Source organism: Thunnus albacares, chromosome 9 (genome assembly GCF_914725855.1).
Source record: "Thunnus albacares chromosome 9, fThuAlb1.1, whole genome shotgun sequence".
NCBI lineage: Eukaryota > Metazoa > Chordata > Actinopteri > Scombriformes > Scombridae > Thunnus > Thunnus albacares.
Window position 1 is genome coordinate 22,126,239 of NC_058114.1, and position 16,369 is coordinate 22,142,607.

General features: G+C 39.3%; 1 protein-coding gene across 1 annotated transcript; it reads right to left on the reverse strand.

Moving 5' to 3' along the window:
• Positions 1-1,076: 1,076 nt before the first annotated feature.
• On the reverse strand, positions 1,077-15,613 carry rorca (RAR-related orphan receptor C a). The gene is made up of 10 exons (XM_044361451.1): positions 15,268-15,613; positions 8,763-8,848; positions 8,448-8,589; positions 7,865-8,305; positions 7,598-7,719; positions 6,874-7,006; positions 5,500-5,607; positions 5,236-5,346; positions 4,341-4,453; positions 1,077-4,221 (listed from the first exon to the last, which is right to left on the reverse strand). Exons 1-10 carry the CDS (start codon positions 15,272-15,274, stop codon positions 4,060-4,062), a joined length of 1,425 nt encoding a protein of 474 aa, XP_044217386.1. The 5' UTR covers positions 15,275-15,613; the 3' UTR covers positions 1,077-4,059.
• Between the last annotated feature and the right edge of the window lie 756 nt (positions 15,614-16,369).

Here is a 16,369-nt window from a genome sequence, read left to right on the forward strand (position 1 = left end):
TAAGTTGAATAAGTTTCATTTCCATAACAACCCCAGCCATGCTACTATCCACCATATGGTGGCAATAATGCACTGCATGTTCCCAGTACAGAGTATCCTTATGCATTTATGTGGACTGTAATGACAAATACACAGACTCTAAAGTGGCTGGAGTTACAAGTGCAAAACACAAAGATAAATAAGCCCTCTTTTGATACATATAACATCATAAAATACAGTGAAATATCAAATATATAAAATGTAAAAAATAGGTCTGTAATGTCAACATTTTATTGTAACCCATTGTGTAAATGGCATCTCTGTGTTGCAAAACAGATTATCTCTACTCATCTGGACATACTAACTCAGAAAATACAATATTACATAATTTTTTCATGTATTAGGGAAGAAAGGTTGTTCATGTGGGAAAACTGTCCCTGTAGTTTCTTTCCTGTGGGAGAAAATTGCCATTTTAAATGGCAAATAAAAACTTATTTCTGAACTTGTTTATTTCTAAAGTATTTAAAGAAAAATTTGTCTCAAATAAAAATGTTCTAAATGTATTTTTTATGGGGGAATAAATACAATAAAACAGGTTTATGTGTTAACAACAGTATTGGTTTATCTGTAGGGTTTTTTTTAAAAGAACATAAGGTAAAACCACCACAACATTTCATTTTAATTGCAAAAAGACTTTTATTACATTCTTAAATCCACATGTTGTATCACCATTGTGCAATAACACTTCACTGTGTTAATAACCTCTTGGGCTTTAATATCCATGACATATCATAAATTATTTCTTATTAAAATCTATATTGATTCAATAATAATAATCTTAAAATAGCGTGAAAATATCACAAACAGAAGGATCATGACAAAAGAGAAACTTTTAGGGAGACATCTTTAAAAACGCTCTTTAAAAAAAATAGAATTATATCTCTCCAAGACAAAAAGGACACTAAACTGATGTGAAAAAAAACAGTACATATAAGGATAAAAATTAAGAAACAAAAGATCACAACAAAACCAACACAAGATTCAGAGATTATAATTCATCTTTTATATTTATTTTGCTGTACTTTTTTAATATCCTATTTCATCTATGACTCAAACTCAAAAGTCTTGCAATAATGATATTAGACAGGGGTAAAATCTTTGATACTTCTGTAATCAAACATTCACAAGAACATGTACTGTACACAGTGATCAAGGTTTTAAGGTCTTCTACAGTATGTTGGTGCAAGTGTCCTGCTAGCTAAACTAACTGCAGACACTGTAGGACAGAGAGCCCAGCTATCTCCCTGAGTAACTCTAAACGGAAATGTAAGTGCAGAACTTACGTGCTGCCCCCTGGACAGCTTTTAGGCCTGCAAAATTGTATAGTAGGCTACTGTTTCATTTGAAATCAACATATCTAACATTCTAGGACTCGAAACACAAAGTATTGCACCTTGTTACAATCTGTACGTGTCATCTGGCCATTGTCAGCTGATTGCTGACCTGTGAAGAAGTTGGCTGTGTATTTGGTTCATTGTAGTCTATATAACATTATCTGTTGTGCTGTGAGGTTAACTGTGTGTCTGCGCTGGAGTGCTTGTAAAAATATGAACTGTAATACATGGCAACAAAGGCCCCAACACACAGAGAACAATGGGAAAGACATTATTGCACAATCCCACTATGCCACTGTCTTAAGTACCCAGAAAAGGGTAATAACCCTTCATACTATGTGAGATAATGTAGTGTATGGCGAACAGCACTGTCCCAGCAGTGCAAAGCAAACCTGGCTGAAATATTAAATCGAGACATCCAACATCTGTCATGTGATTGTCTTATTATGCTTAAGGTAGAAAACAAAACTATTATTTTCTCGTAGCTTCTTAAGAATACTGGTAGAATGACAATGTTTTACAGAAACCCAATATGTCATCCTGCTTTGAAATAAAGGTTTCAGGATACACCCTCATGTGTCTCCAGAGACCCGATAGATCTATATCTATGTAGGTCTTCCAGGACCTAAAGGCATGGATTGCTCTCAAATGACAAAAAAAAAAAAAAAGCAGTCAGAGGATGTCCTCAGTACAAGCAGATCCAGCATTTAATTCTGCTTTTGTCTTCCGTCCAGTTTTAAGAGCAAAATAATATATTTGAAGATAGTTTAGTTATCACTGGCCTTCAAATTTCACCACTAATTGTTATATTTTCAAGAAGCTCTCTGGTACGAATGAAACTCTAACTCAGGGGGGTAGCTGATGGCTCTGTCAACCCTTTGCTGTGCCATGTAGAGTTTGAAAAGGGTGAGGTAGTAAGGGAACGGGGAGTAAGGAATACAGGATTCAATTCTCCAATTAGACTACCTTGGGTGTCTGCAACAGCATAGTCTACTGACCCCAAAGCAGTGAGAGTTGGCGCAGACAGTAAATCCCCTCTAACCGATGTCTAAGGAGCTTAAACAACACTATGACCCACCTGTCCACTCTTTATCCTTTGCCCCTCATCCAACCATGTAGGTGGAAATATAGTCAACTGTCCCATTTCAACATCAAACTCTCAGTTCATTTTTTTTTTCAGTACTCCCAAAGTCTTTTGAACCTGCTGTTTGAGTCGGTGCTGGAGGTCTGGGCAATGGCACTCTTCTGCGGAGAGGGCTGAGGTGTGACAGTTCCAGATGCTCCTCCATGAGAACCCATAACCCCACAGTGGTCGGCTTCCCAGCACCTTAGCTTATCCACAGCCAGAGGGTGTGTCTAGCACTTCTGACTGGTTTACAGAAGTTTCACAGATGGCAGTTTTAGTGCGAACCCGTAAAATCTTGTGCCAAGAGTTCATTTTGGATTCTAATAAGGACTCATAAGTGCTAATTATCCACTAGATTTTCTTTTCAGCAACAACAATCTTTCCATCCCAGAACCCCAAAGTACGGGCAGGCAGTATCTGTTTGAGAGACCTGAGCACAAGAACATTTACCTCCTTCTCTCTCTGCAATAATTCATGACTGCTCTCATCTTACATGATTATATAGGTATTTTATATATATATATATATATATATATATATATATATATATATATATATATATATATATATATATATATATATATATATATATATATATATATATATATATATATATATATATATATATATAAAGAAACATCTGAAAATACTTTCAAAATACCTCTGATTCTTCACTCATTCTCTAAGTGGCATTTGCAAAGGGAAAGGGTATTAGGACTGAGGTCATTGATTGCATTAAAAAAAAGAGCTCACTTACATCAGTGTCTTAGGGTGTGCTAGTAAAAATACCTATAAAGATCAGCATAAGTGCTATTTTTTTGTGCTGTGTGTGCAAGAGTTTGTAAGTGCATGGTGGCAGACACTGAATGTTTGCCCACGATTTGCACAGATTCAAAACCCTGTCTGTTTGTGAGTTTGATCATGGTCCCTTTAAACAGTTTGTTCATACATTACAAAACTGCAAAATATGGGCGCTACCAAAAATATTGAATAAAACAATATATTGTTACTAGACTGACAACTGAAACAGGCATCATTACAAATCTCCACAAAGTGGGTGAGGATTTTCAGTATGTACATTCTATATCAAGCCTAGGGCTGTGCTGAGCGGTTAAGGGTAGAGGGGGTACATTCAACAATAGCTAACAGGAACTGTGAGAACTGTGAAAGTCAGATTCATAGTAGAAAGGAATTCAGCTTGATGAGAGATTTAAGGTCACCTCATAGAAAAATATTTTTGAGAATACAAATTATGTAAGCTACTCTTTAGTAATTTCTTCTAACTCCCTAAAAAAAAAAGAGGTAACATGCACAGAGTACCCAGCAGCAGTTCCTGTAGTGTTACGCTGAAGCTGAATGGACTGGCTTGCAGGGCAGTGTAAGCTACTCCACAGGGTTGGGAGTTCAGAGGTGAGAGGAGTGTGTCCTAAAGTGTAGCATGCAGAATTGTCATTTAGCTGCTGGTTTGTTTTGCCTCAGCTGGTTGCCACTTTTTTTTTTATCTCCCTCTCCCTTCTCCTCAATGTCTCTATTTGAATCACAACATTTAGCTAAATGGTGCTAGCCCTCAGTGGAGTCTGGGAAGGTGATTTCACTGCCAAAAACCTCCCTATACAGAGGAGGAAAAGTATATGCTGTCTCAGGGTGGACCAGACGGAAAAACTCCAGTTTGTCTATGTGAAGGTTGCAAATGGACTTCATTATGGGAAGCTTAGACACCATCTAGAGGACAAATACAGAAAAGCAGGAAAAGTTAAAAGAAGAAAGAATTAAACATGTTATTACTACAGTAGTTGAAACATCCTGTCAGTTTTTTCACTAAATTGCAGCAGACATTTTACCTTAGCTAGTTTCTCTTCTGATGCGCCATGTTTTTGTAGGCAGCGCTGCAGAGCCACGTAGACCTTCTCCTGCAACTTCTGTATCTTGTGGACATCTGTCAGCCAGGGTCGGTCTGAGGGAGAGAGTGATGGCAAGTTAGAACTAAATCAGCACAATGTTTTCTCTGAGATTTATACTGGAACTAAAGCAATATCCTGCCAGTGCCAGTATTATACTCTCGCCATGGGTGCGGCATTGCTGGTGTAGGTGTGGTATAACTATTCAAACAAACAATTCTTCTTCTCTGTAATTTGGGGGTCAACAGGAGAGCATACACAGGCTAGCTGGTGAAATAAAATGCAGTTTATAGATACTGAATTTTGATTCTCTAAAAGAACCTTTTTTTTTACATAGATGGATCGATAATGCAACCTGAATAATGGAGTGTACAGAACGCTATCAAAACTACAGGTTACCAGTGATGAGATAAACATGAATATCTGAATTTTTATGTGATCTTCCTCTGTTACTGTGTTGACCTGTGATAAAAGTTGATGACGTCTGTGTTTTATAAACCGTAGCTGGTAAACAGACAACAACGCAATATCTAATTGTGATAAGCCCTAATTATGCTGTTCCCTGGCACGAGATGCACTGATCCAGCAAACTTGTGCTGCAACCTTTAGCAGTGCTGGTGACTATTAATCTTTACAGTTTTAAACTACAAGCCAACTGCTTCTAATGGACCTAATGTGTGACATGAGGTGGCCACTACAGCTTAATTTCTAATTTTTTCTCCATTACACTTCAGTGTAAATATCAGAATGAGCAGGAAGTCAGATACAGAACTTTCCACTTCATAAACTTCTTTTTGGTTAAGGATAAATTATTGTAGTTAGAGAAATATAATCTCACCTGGTGAGAGAAGCACAGCAGCGCTGAAGAGAGCCATCTCTTCCTCAGACATCTGTAGACGACTCAGGCTTTTAGCTAAGTCAAACACTGCATTCACAAGGTCATCACAGCCTAGGGGCAAGGAGAAGGAGAAAAAAGAAAGTCAACACCAAAATAGAAACTAATGACTGCCACGATTTTGACACTGAAGAAACAGATAAAAAAAAGTTGGCCTAAAAGCCAGAGACAGAGAGAGAGATGGAGATATTGAATGTGTTGACTCACCAAGAGCTTTGAAAAGCTGAGCAGTGGAAAACTTTCCATCAAAGAGCAATGTATTATTGATGGGGTTATATGCCCGACACATACGGATCAGAAGAACATCCATGCAGCCTGTGAACACACACAAAAAAAATTCAAAGAAAAGATTAGCAACATATATACATTCAAAGAATTGCCTACAGTTTGAATATTTAAGTAGGAATAAAGGAAAAAGTGCCAGGACACTTTACAAAATATCCAATTGAATAATGTCTATCAGGCACATTGACAAGCACACAGTGCACACAGACATTGTCTTCTGAAAAAAATGCCTTTCCCTTGAAATTTCCCTTGATGATGGAAGCAAAGACAAATAACTGAAACTACCAGTGACATGATCCACAGAGTAGTTCTTCTGTCTTTCTGCCCTGTCTTAATATAAAGTAAAACATTCTGTATTGACAAGGTCATTTCATGTCGTCTACTGGGAAAACTATGACTGGCAGGGAAATTGTCACCTGTACAACAAAGCATGTAATTACTGTAATCAAGTTAGACAGTGCACAATGTTTGTAAGTCACTGCTTCATACATGAGATAGAAAATGTTGGCGTGCGTCTTGGTTGTTTTTATCCAGAAATATAAGTATTGCCAAGGTTGATTATGTGTTGTTGTGGAATTGACACACTTTATGTTTTTAATGGGCACAGTGTACATTCACAACCCTATTGTTTGTCTCTACCCTTCAGGTATTAATCAGGTTTAGCAGATCATGTATGGGTGTGGAAATTTCTCACACATTTTACAGATAATCAAGATATCTGATTGAAACATCTAAACACCTCAAGAGAAAACCCCACATGCGCTTTTCCTTCTTTCATTCTCACAAATACAATGAGGAAGGCAAATATCTTGGATGCCACTCAAAACCTTTCTACCATCTATTTTTTTGATTTACTTGTTTTGGTTGTCACTGCAAACAATAAATCAACTTCAAGTTTCAAATACTTAAGGAAGTAGATCACACATAAGCTTGTTAGAGACACTTTGTAATATGATGATCAAAGAAAGCAGCATGAAAGAAGGCTACATAATTAAAACAAGGCCCACTATTCTTCAGAAGCAGAACAACCATGCACCTTTTCAAGTCACTCTGTATGCATGTGATGTTTGACCTCTGTGAAGACAGCTACCACTTGGGGGTAATATATTGTGCATGCACTTTCATATGACAACAGCAATCACTGTCATAACAAAAGAAAGCTTGCCAAGTAGTAAACATGCACACAGCAGGGTAGCTGTCTTGCTGGAGGCGCAGCTCCTGACTGTTACATTAAACATAATGTGTACAACTGGCTTTTGCCAACAGAGTGTATGTTTACTGGTGTCATGCACTGACCTGCTTTGAGGAGGATAATCTGATCATTCTGACAGAGGTCCATGAAGCCAGAGATGCGCTTGGCAAACTCCACCACATACTGGATTGCATTGGTGATGTGCATAGCACACTGTTGCCACATCACCTCCGCTGACTGAAAGAAAAAGCAAGAGAGAGAGAGAGGCTTTTATGAGAATTGAAACACCTGAGAAGTATAATGCAAGTTGTCTCCAGTTTTTTTTCTGTTAACTATGTGATTATCATACATCCAAGGATGTACCAAGCTATGGTCTGCAACGTTGAGCAGTGAGACAGAAGCCAAGAGGGAAATGTGTGATAAAAATGTTTGGATTTATAAACTCCACTGTAAGAATGCACTATGTTGATATGTAGGAAGCTCTTACATTTGTTTTAGGAAATATTTTTCCAGAAGTTTTACAGGTTTTTTTTGTACAAGGTTAAACATTGAAAACATTCCTCTATGAACCTTGTGCGACAGAACAACAGAGCACAAGGAGCCAAAATTAAGTGATAGGAAACACGTTTTATGTGTGACTACTACAGTTTTTTTTAAACAGTAAGGGACAGTTCATAGTACAGCTAACATGAACAATTTCACACATCCTGGTACACAGCGGACCTTTTAAACAGATTTTTTCTTGAACAATCTCCATTGTCTTCAAGTGTGGACTGTCACAAACTTGCAATACAATATTAAATTGTAATAACCGAATGTCACATATACCTTGGTCTGGTACGAACGGGTCTCTTCTGGGCTATACAAGGTCCATGCCACTCTCTTCAGCTCCTCTGTGCTGTACTGGCTCGTCTCAATGTGGGACTTCACCACACTCTGGGTTATATGCTCTGAGCAGAGAGAAAGTTTGATTTGATTAGATTTTATTTCTTTATAGTATGTTATGGGATTATTGTTATATTTAAAATGGATTTAAGTTTCAAAAACACAGCAGCAATAGCAGACATAGTTAAGCATTACAGGATTTATACTGACCTAGCTCAAGCAGGGAGCAGCCCTCAGGCAGTGGGTTGAGGATGGCATGTGAGAAGAGTCCAGAGTCGTGCAACAGCTGGTACTCGTGCTTGATGCTGTGGTTGCCGTCTACAAAATCCAAGTTGGTCTGTTCTGGTGAACTCTGGGAGGATGAGCTGCTGCCTCCGCTGCCGGCCAGCATGTCCAGGTTACAGTACTCTCCACCTGCATCCTCTGGGGTGAGCAGCAGGTCGAAAAGCAGGCCTTCCGGCAGTGTGGTAATGTCATCCAGATCACTGAGTGCGGTGCTGGAGCCTCTTCTGTAGGTACGGCCATGGTCGACCACGTCACTATTCTCCTCCCGGGCACCGACCCCCGCACACTCCTGGGACTGCTGGTGTTTCTGGACCTCTGCATACAGGCTGTCACGCTGCTTTTTGGACATGCGACCAAACTTCACCGCTAGGAGGGCATAAAGAAAATAAATTAAGATTCAAGGAGGTATGGTTTAAGTCAACCTCTGTGACTCATTCATCCTGACGGGCAAAAAACAGGAGGTGGAAACTCTGAGTTAATTAAATATAGATCGAGTAACTGAACTTACCATCACGGCTCATGCCCAGAGCTAGACACTTCTGCAGTCTGCAGTGCTGACAGCGGTTACGGTTGGTCCGGTCAATTAGACAGTTCCTCTGTCGTGAGCAGGAGTACATAGCATTGTTCTGCTGGCTGCGTCGAAAGAAACCCTACGTACAAACACACACACACACATCAATGGTAAACAATATGAGCATCTCAATTCTAGTTGAGTGTTGTAGATCATAAAAAAACATGTTTTTATTAGACTAGGTAGAATGAGACTAATGATACCTTGGTATCTCTTAATAACAACTGACAATAGATATAACTGACAGCTCACCTTGCAGCCTTCACAGGTGATGACACCATAGTGAATACCTGATGATTTGTCCCCACAGATCTTACAGGGAATCACCTCTATTTGAGCTGGAGAGAGAAAAGACAAAAAATCAGTGAAACGGTCAAATATACTCATTAAAAATATACAAAAGCTGTGGAAATCAGCCGGGTTTGACGTCAAATGCAGAATACCAAAGTTCTGTAGTTAATTGCGTAGAAACAAATAAATATATGGATTGACTGAGAAAGAATGTGACGTTATGATGTTTGCTGGTACCGCATATTGACAGTCTCAAAACTGTATTTCTGTCTTTTGGGACAACGGACTCAAAATCCATCTACATATCAACATAAACATATACAGAAAACACAGCCTGAAGGTAACAAGTTATCATAAATTTGGCCACCGTCCAGCAGCATTGTTACACTGAAACATTTTCTGTGCCAGTTACAAGAACATTCAACATTTGCTTTTCAGGCCTATTATGCTGACTACAGTTATTGTCAATAACAGACCTCAGTCATATCAAATGAAGTGTACAGCCTATAATAAATCAATATTTACTCTAGACAGCCCTGATTCTTTAACTAAAATTGAACTCAAGCAAGGCAACCATCATCTTGCATTCAGTTCTCAATGCAGGTAGACTCACCTGAATTTTCTCACAAGAAATTCAGGTTATTTCATGACAGTTAAATGTCAGCTGTGCATTACAAGGTTTGAAATGTAGCTGATAATTATGAGATACATTTCTGGTTAATGTTACAGCACTGTCAAGAACACAGTGGATCCTGTGATTGCCAAAAGAAACTGTGTATATACATTACACACCTTGTGTTCATTGTGGATGTCTGAGCCTTCTTACCAAGGAACAGCCTGTTCTTTTCATTATGTTGTTTATCTAAGTAGCTGGGCCTCCTCAAGCCCAGAATAGCAGGTCAATTGCATTAGCTGAGGCCCGGGGTTATAAAGTTTCACAGCTCCCCTCGCTCTGTCACTCCTCCTCCAGAGTGAACAAAATGCTAGCAGGTTAATAAAGACATACATGCTGACCTCTTCAAGTCCTCCAATGGTAACACACAAAACAACTAGATGTGACTCTTACTGTGTAGACTGTGTGCAAAATTTAATTTGGCTTGGGCTGCAGGCAGTGCCAAACAATTTCTAAACCACTTTTGTTGGGTCATAGAGGGTATTAGGTAACCTGTAAATCGCAAATGACAGCTTTAACCGGCATTCACAGCTCTGCAGAAAATGGCTGTTTTCTAAAGGCTCTTTGATAAACTACTCACAACCAACCAATCACATACTGTAAGTCACCGTGCGTGGGACGAGATATGCGTCACACACTGAAGCAAAGCAAAAGAGGTTAGTGACTGCCCTGAAAATCATGACTTGGGATTAAAAAAAACCTTCTACATAGACTTTCTGTGCAGTGTAGGTGACATAGGCTATTTGAGTGTCTTGGTTGGGTAGAATTCCTGCTGGCCAACGAAACGCAACTGAAGGATATAAATAAATAAAGGGCAATGGAAAAAAAGTCCCTTTCTCCATTGCTCCCTTTATCGCTCCCCCTCCGGAGCCTCACCCCTCCCCTCAGCCTGTTATATAACTGCCGTCTGGCCGCATTCCATGAACACACTCATTCAAAGGTGGTTGTCTTGGCAACGGTGTGACGATCCTCCCTCACCCTCCTGCTCTCCCATTGGCCGCTGAGTGGGCAGCTTTGTCTGTGACTCGCCGCCTCACCTGCCAGTCAGCTGAGCGGTACAGTCGGGCCCAGAGAGCAGGAGCTGCTCCACTGACACAGTTTCTCATTCAGCAAATGGGGAGGCGCTTGTGGCGGCGCCCTTGCAAGGAACACAATCTCATTTCTTGCAGGTTTTAAGGTGGAACCAAATCTGATTCAGGTAGGAGGGTGGAGCCCTCCTTTTGGTTTGGAAAGAAAACAATGTAAGGTTTGATTGCTGAGAGATGTTAACGATCCAGTTAAAAGTGGACATTTTACAACTTGTGAAACATCTGGAAATATTTCCAAAAACATCTTGTACAGTAAACTCCAACAAGGGGAACAGACGTAGCTATTAGCTCCTAACTTGTTGCAGCACGTCAAGTATTTGAGTGAAATTTCAGCTGTGTTTGAGCTAGACCATAAATCTATTTTTACTCTGGTGCAGTTGGCTGGCCAGAGGTCCCTTCTACCACTCTGGGCTTTTCGCAAATAAATGTTGCAAAAATCACAACATAGTCCTGAAGTGTACACTGTTTAGTGTGAATAACAGTGTGCAGGACAGTTATTACACTGGTCTCAGATAGCTAAAACAGTCTACTCTCTGCAGGATGGGTCTGAACAACAGTTTCTTTATTCTCATCAGAATTTATTTAGAGCATTTCCAGGAATTGAGATGAAATGAAAAATGGCTTTTTAACCCTTTTAGATCACACCCCTGGTCATATTGTGCACCTGTTTAACGATATATGCCCAAAAAATACAAAAAAATAAATTTCTTTGTAATTCTTATATCAAAATGTAATCATGTTTTGCTCCAGTAAAACAAAATATGATGTGTGCTTACAGAGGCTTGAACCAGCCACTTTCAACCAATAATATCATGACATCCACCCATCAATCAGGCTTCAACTTTTGCAGGCCAGGGCTAAGATTCATTATGACACACCCACGTTTCAACATTCAAATCAAAATCCTCCCAACGTTATGCTCTATTCTGTTTCACTCGGAAATCATGATACAGAGGTTAGATACTCTTGAAATACCCTTTCATCTGGACTTTTAACAAACAATATCCAGTGATGATGTAAATGGAAAAATAGTAATTCAATAGACTTCATAAGAGTTTTCTTGTGCGTTCTCGTGCCAAAGTGTGGAAAAAAAAACATGCTATAATTTTTTGGACCTTCATTGAATAGGGAGTAACACTAATTCCCTTTAAATTCAAACATATGTGGTGATTTTAAAGTGTTCTCTGTGTCAGTCAGTGTGTCAGTCTCTGTTGGTCAGCACTTTCCTTGAAACAGTACTCAGCCAGGCAGACTTTGTCCTCTCATCCCAGCTAATCAAACAGAGTCCAAGGTCCTATTTACCTGGCACTTTACATTTACCTGACATACTGTATACTTAACCTACATTGCAAGGGGCTTCTGGGGCCAGGATGGGAGGAATGGCATTTATGCTATATTGTGCAACCTACTGTAAGGTAAGGTTACCAACAGGTTTATTAAATATCCAGTGATTCCCTCTGTCTGTCTGTGCTCTGATTCAGGGCCTCAAATACCACCTGTTTTCTATACAGCTACTGTATATGAACCGTAATGACTGTTTTTTCTTGTCTCCTCCCACTGACCTACCTAGAGAATGCAGATAGTATAATATGGCCTGACACTAACCCCAAACTCTTTAAAAATGCACTGCAGGTTTAGGTAATTACTCAGCAGATGCAATAGTAATGGAATGAAAGGTATTAGTGCACAGCAGCTCCATCACAGCGGCTTACATCATACATCGCTCTTAACTGTAACCACGGCTTTAGTGTTTTAAGTGCAGTAGAGTGACACTGAATAAAAACAGTGTTTTACAAAAATGTGTCAACCGAAAATAGGAAGAGAAGGTCTGCTGTTAAAAAACTAGGACATGTACACTGCCTATAATTAGAAGCCAGCAATGCCATGCTGTCTACATTATGTAAAAAGAGGCAAACAAAAGACAAACATCACGCAACCGACAATCTGAAAATACAAAATATTCATAGTATTTCCATCAGCACACACCCTAAAAAGGAGTGCGACAGTATAGCTGACAGCACCAACAGGTGAAGATACTGAAACTGGTTCTTTCGGTGCATACATTTAGTTTTATACTATGGATTATCCCACTATTAACAATAGAAACCTATACATTGGGTGGCTTGATAAAAAACTATGCCTTGCAACAATTTTGTCATGCATAAAGTTTACTGTTCTACATATTGAGTTTGTCCCTTTCCTAATTTTTCTAAAAAAAAAAACCTTCCACATGCTGAACAACAATGCTACACCTGCCAAGAAACCAGGCCTCACACTCTGTGCCTCTGTAATCCCCCGCCATTGATCAGACAAGATAAAGTGCATCCACTTGATCATGCTGTTTATGTTGCTCCGAGCCCAAACCCAAGTGGGCCTCTGCAACACAAGCAAAAACCAGACTGAGGAATTCAGTTCACAGCATGTAATTTTGCATGCTGCTCCAAACCACGGGAACAAATTTAGGACTGTGCTGCAGCAATCACAGTCGCCTTGAATTAAAATCTCTTTATATGTGTTTATATGTCACTTATCCTTCTGCATACTTGGAAAAAATAGATATGGCCTATCAAAATGACTGAAGATACTTCTGAGCCCAAACAAATTTTAAAGAGCAAAATATTCATTTTATGTAATCACTGTGTACACCAAAATGCACTGTGTTCTAGGTAGTCATAATAAGCAAAAAGGCACAGATCTGTGCAATCATTTTGCCTGCATACTAACATGCAGGCGCGGTGAAGAGTTGAAACTTCAGATAAGGGGAATGGAATCTTAGCACGCAGTTGTCAGAGAGAAAAGGGCACCTTGACACATATTGTAGCTCTCTGTGAACTTCCCCAAGGCTGCACACTCAACAGATAGTAGCTTTGAGCCTGAGCTCAGCACAGCAGTGTGTCCTTGGAGAGCAGAGAGCAGCCTTTCGTCTTTACAGCCATCATACCTTTGATCCTGGGTTAACTGAGCTCCAACGCAGTCTTACTGTTTGTTATCAGTTCTGCACACCATCAGTGCAATGAGTATTTTATTGACGGTTCTTTATTTTCTCATAAATCATACCAGCCTCACCTGTTTGTGCAGATATAACTTCCAGATAAAGAGGATCAACAGTGTTGTTAATTGCAATTATCAGGTATAAAGGTGACAGTTATACTTGTTATAAATACTTGTGAAATGCACACCCTAACTTATTGTATGTGTTTTTCTTTCCTGTAGTAAATTCTGTTGCAAGTCTTGCTTATGTCTCCTTTAAAAATGGGGGATGATTTTCTACAAAATCAAATTAACAAGCAGTGCTTGACTGGATTGACATGCGCTCTGGTTGATGTAAGTAACCTTAGCTGACAGAGGAAACTGAGCTTAACTGAACCCTCCTGTGCTTCATGGTTAAATGTGGGCTTGCTGTGCCCATATCCTGCTTGTCACAGTAGTGCATTACTCTGACATCACCACATTACAAAACAAATCATTTTTGACTGTTACATTGACTTACACCTAAAAGTAAAAACAGATACAAAGAGTTATTATTCATTTTCAAAAAAATAATCTCAGTAACAGAGGTTTCATGTAGAAGTTTTCTTATGTAATGTTTTTGTAAGTATGCATCTTGCAAGGTGTATTCAAATCAGACTGCAGCTCATATCTACAGTATCTTAAAGATGGTTATTCTCCCGTGACGACTGATTTAAATTATCAACATTGTCTCATCAGTAATGACGACAGACCATGCCTCTCCACCCCAACGCGCACGCACACACGCACGCACGCACACACACACACACACACACACACACACACACACACACTTGCTGTAATCCTCAATGACAGAACTAGGTCAATGGAGCACCTCCTCTCTCTCTCCTCCTCCCCCCCTCACTGTCCGCCATACTGCTGATACTGAAAACAAAAACACGCTGGACTATGAACTATAACAGCTACAACACAACACCATAAAACAAACTACCAGTGGGTTAAAACACATTTAAACATCACGGCCATTAAATTCTGACTAAAAAAATGGCAACAACAGAACTGTAAAACTAATTACTGAATCACACACAAGTGATATTAAAGTGTAAATGAAACACAGAGAAAGAAAAAGGAGTTAAAAAAATGCAAAAAGGACTAGCTATTCAACATAAATAATCCCTGCCAGCAGATTTCCGAGTGCTCTGACAGCCTCTGGATCACTCCGCGCCGCTCCCTCCCTCCCTCCCGTCCCTCTCTCTTACATAACTGGAGTCGCTCAATAAAGTAACCAGCTGCAACGCATATCTTCTTGTCACAGGCAACACGAAATAAGTGCAAAAAACCCTTACAGTTTATACAGATATCTTAAATGTAATCATATAGAAATACATGCAGTATGTCCTATAATTAAAATAATAATAATTTAATAAAATGTCCTATCATGTCTTCTATCATTTCTGCTTATTATGTTAACAACTTTCAAGGTCTGTGACATTTACAAATTATTTATGTTCAGCAGAAACAGATTATTTTTTATTTCCCTCCGTGATGCAATCTGGTAATCTGTTTATTCCAGTGCGCGGCTGCAGTCGACGCACTTTGGACTTCGGTAGGTTTCAAAGCAGCCTTCATCACAAGCACGACTCAAAAGTTTCTTATTTGCAAATCCAAGACTGTGTTAAAAAACAACAACAATCTAACAAATATGAATAATGATAATAATTTTCCACAAACTCACCTCTCATGTCGGCGGCGCAGTTTAACCAACTCTTCGACTCATAAAACTCCAGGTGGAAATGAAGCCAGGAAACACTGACAGTGACGCGCACTTACTTGCTCCAAAGCGGAGCAGCTGAAAACTGTCACAACACCAAATCCTCATATGGATTTTCTACCTTTTCTTCAAACGAGTCGAGCTTAAAAACAAATGAAAGCAGCGATGCGTTTCTGTTATTTACTTTCTGTCCGCTCCGCCCCAATCTCAGAGGTCTGTTGTGATAAAACACCTATGAAATAATAAAGCAGCAGCTCCTCGTCCACCAGCTCTTTCCTGCTCTGCGGCTCGCAGTAACCTAGTTTCGGCGCGTGGACTACACATGATCCTCACCCCGCGGTCCGCCCGCCTCGTGTCCCGTGCGCTAACGCGCGCGCCACCCTCCGCGCGCTTTAAGGAGGCTCTCGCGTGCGTGGGAAAGTGTGGCAGTGTGTCAGTTCAGACCGACACTCACCCAGCGTGGGAACTATTATATATTGTATAACAACAAGCGCATATTTTTATCTCCAGGAACATTATTTTTCTTTAATAATCAGGAACGACGTTTATTTTAAGTTAATTTTATCCTTCATGTTCCATTATATGAAAAGGAAGTATGATACATTTTAGGTAATAGATAAATATTACAGAGAAAAGGTCCTCATTTAAACCACAATTCCCGTTTATAAATAATTGCATCGGAAATTCACTGACAGGAGTAAGACAGTGTATTTTTAATGTTTTCTTACACAACATTTACCAACACACACACAGTAAATCATCAGCAGAGACCAGTCTGACGGCTGACATCAGTTAGGCTTTGTTATGATCAAGTTATGCAACTGAAAGTAGAAGATATGAACAGCCTAATTTAGATCTAGTGTGTATTATGTCTGAAGCAAGAATCTACAAACTTATCTGCAAACTAAGTCTCTTAGTTTTTTTTTAACTGAAATGATTACATTTGATATGATTAACATTATTGTAAAAGCTATAAAGCCTATTTGTTTTTTTTTTTAAAATATGTGGGTATTGTGTAATATAATGGGGTTTTCATCAAAATTGCCATTAAAGGCACCACAACACC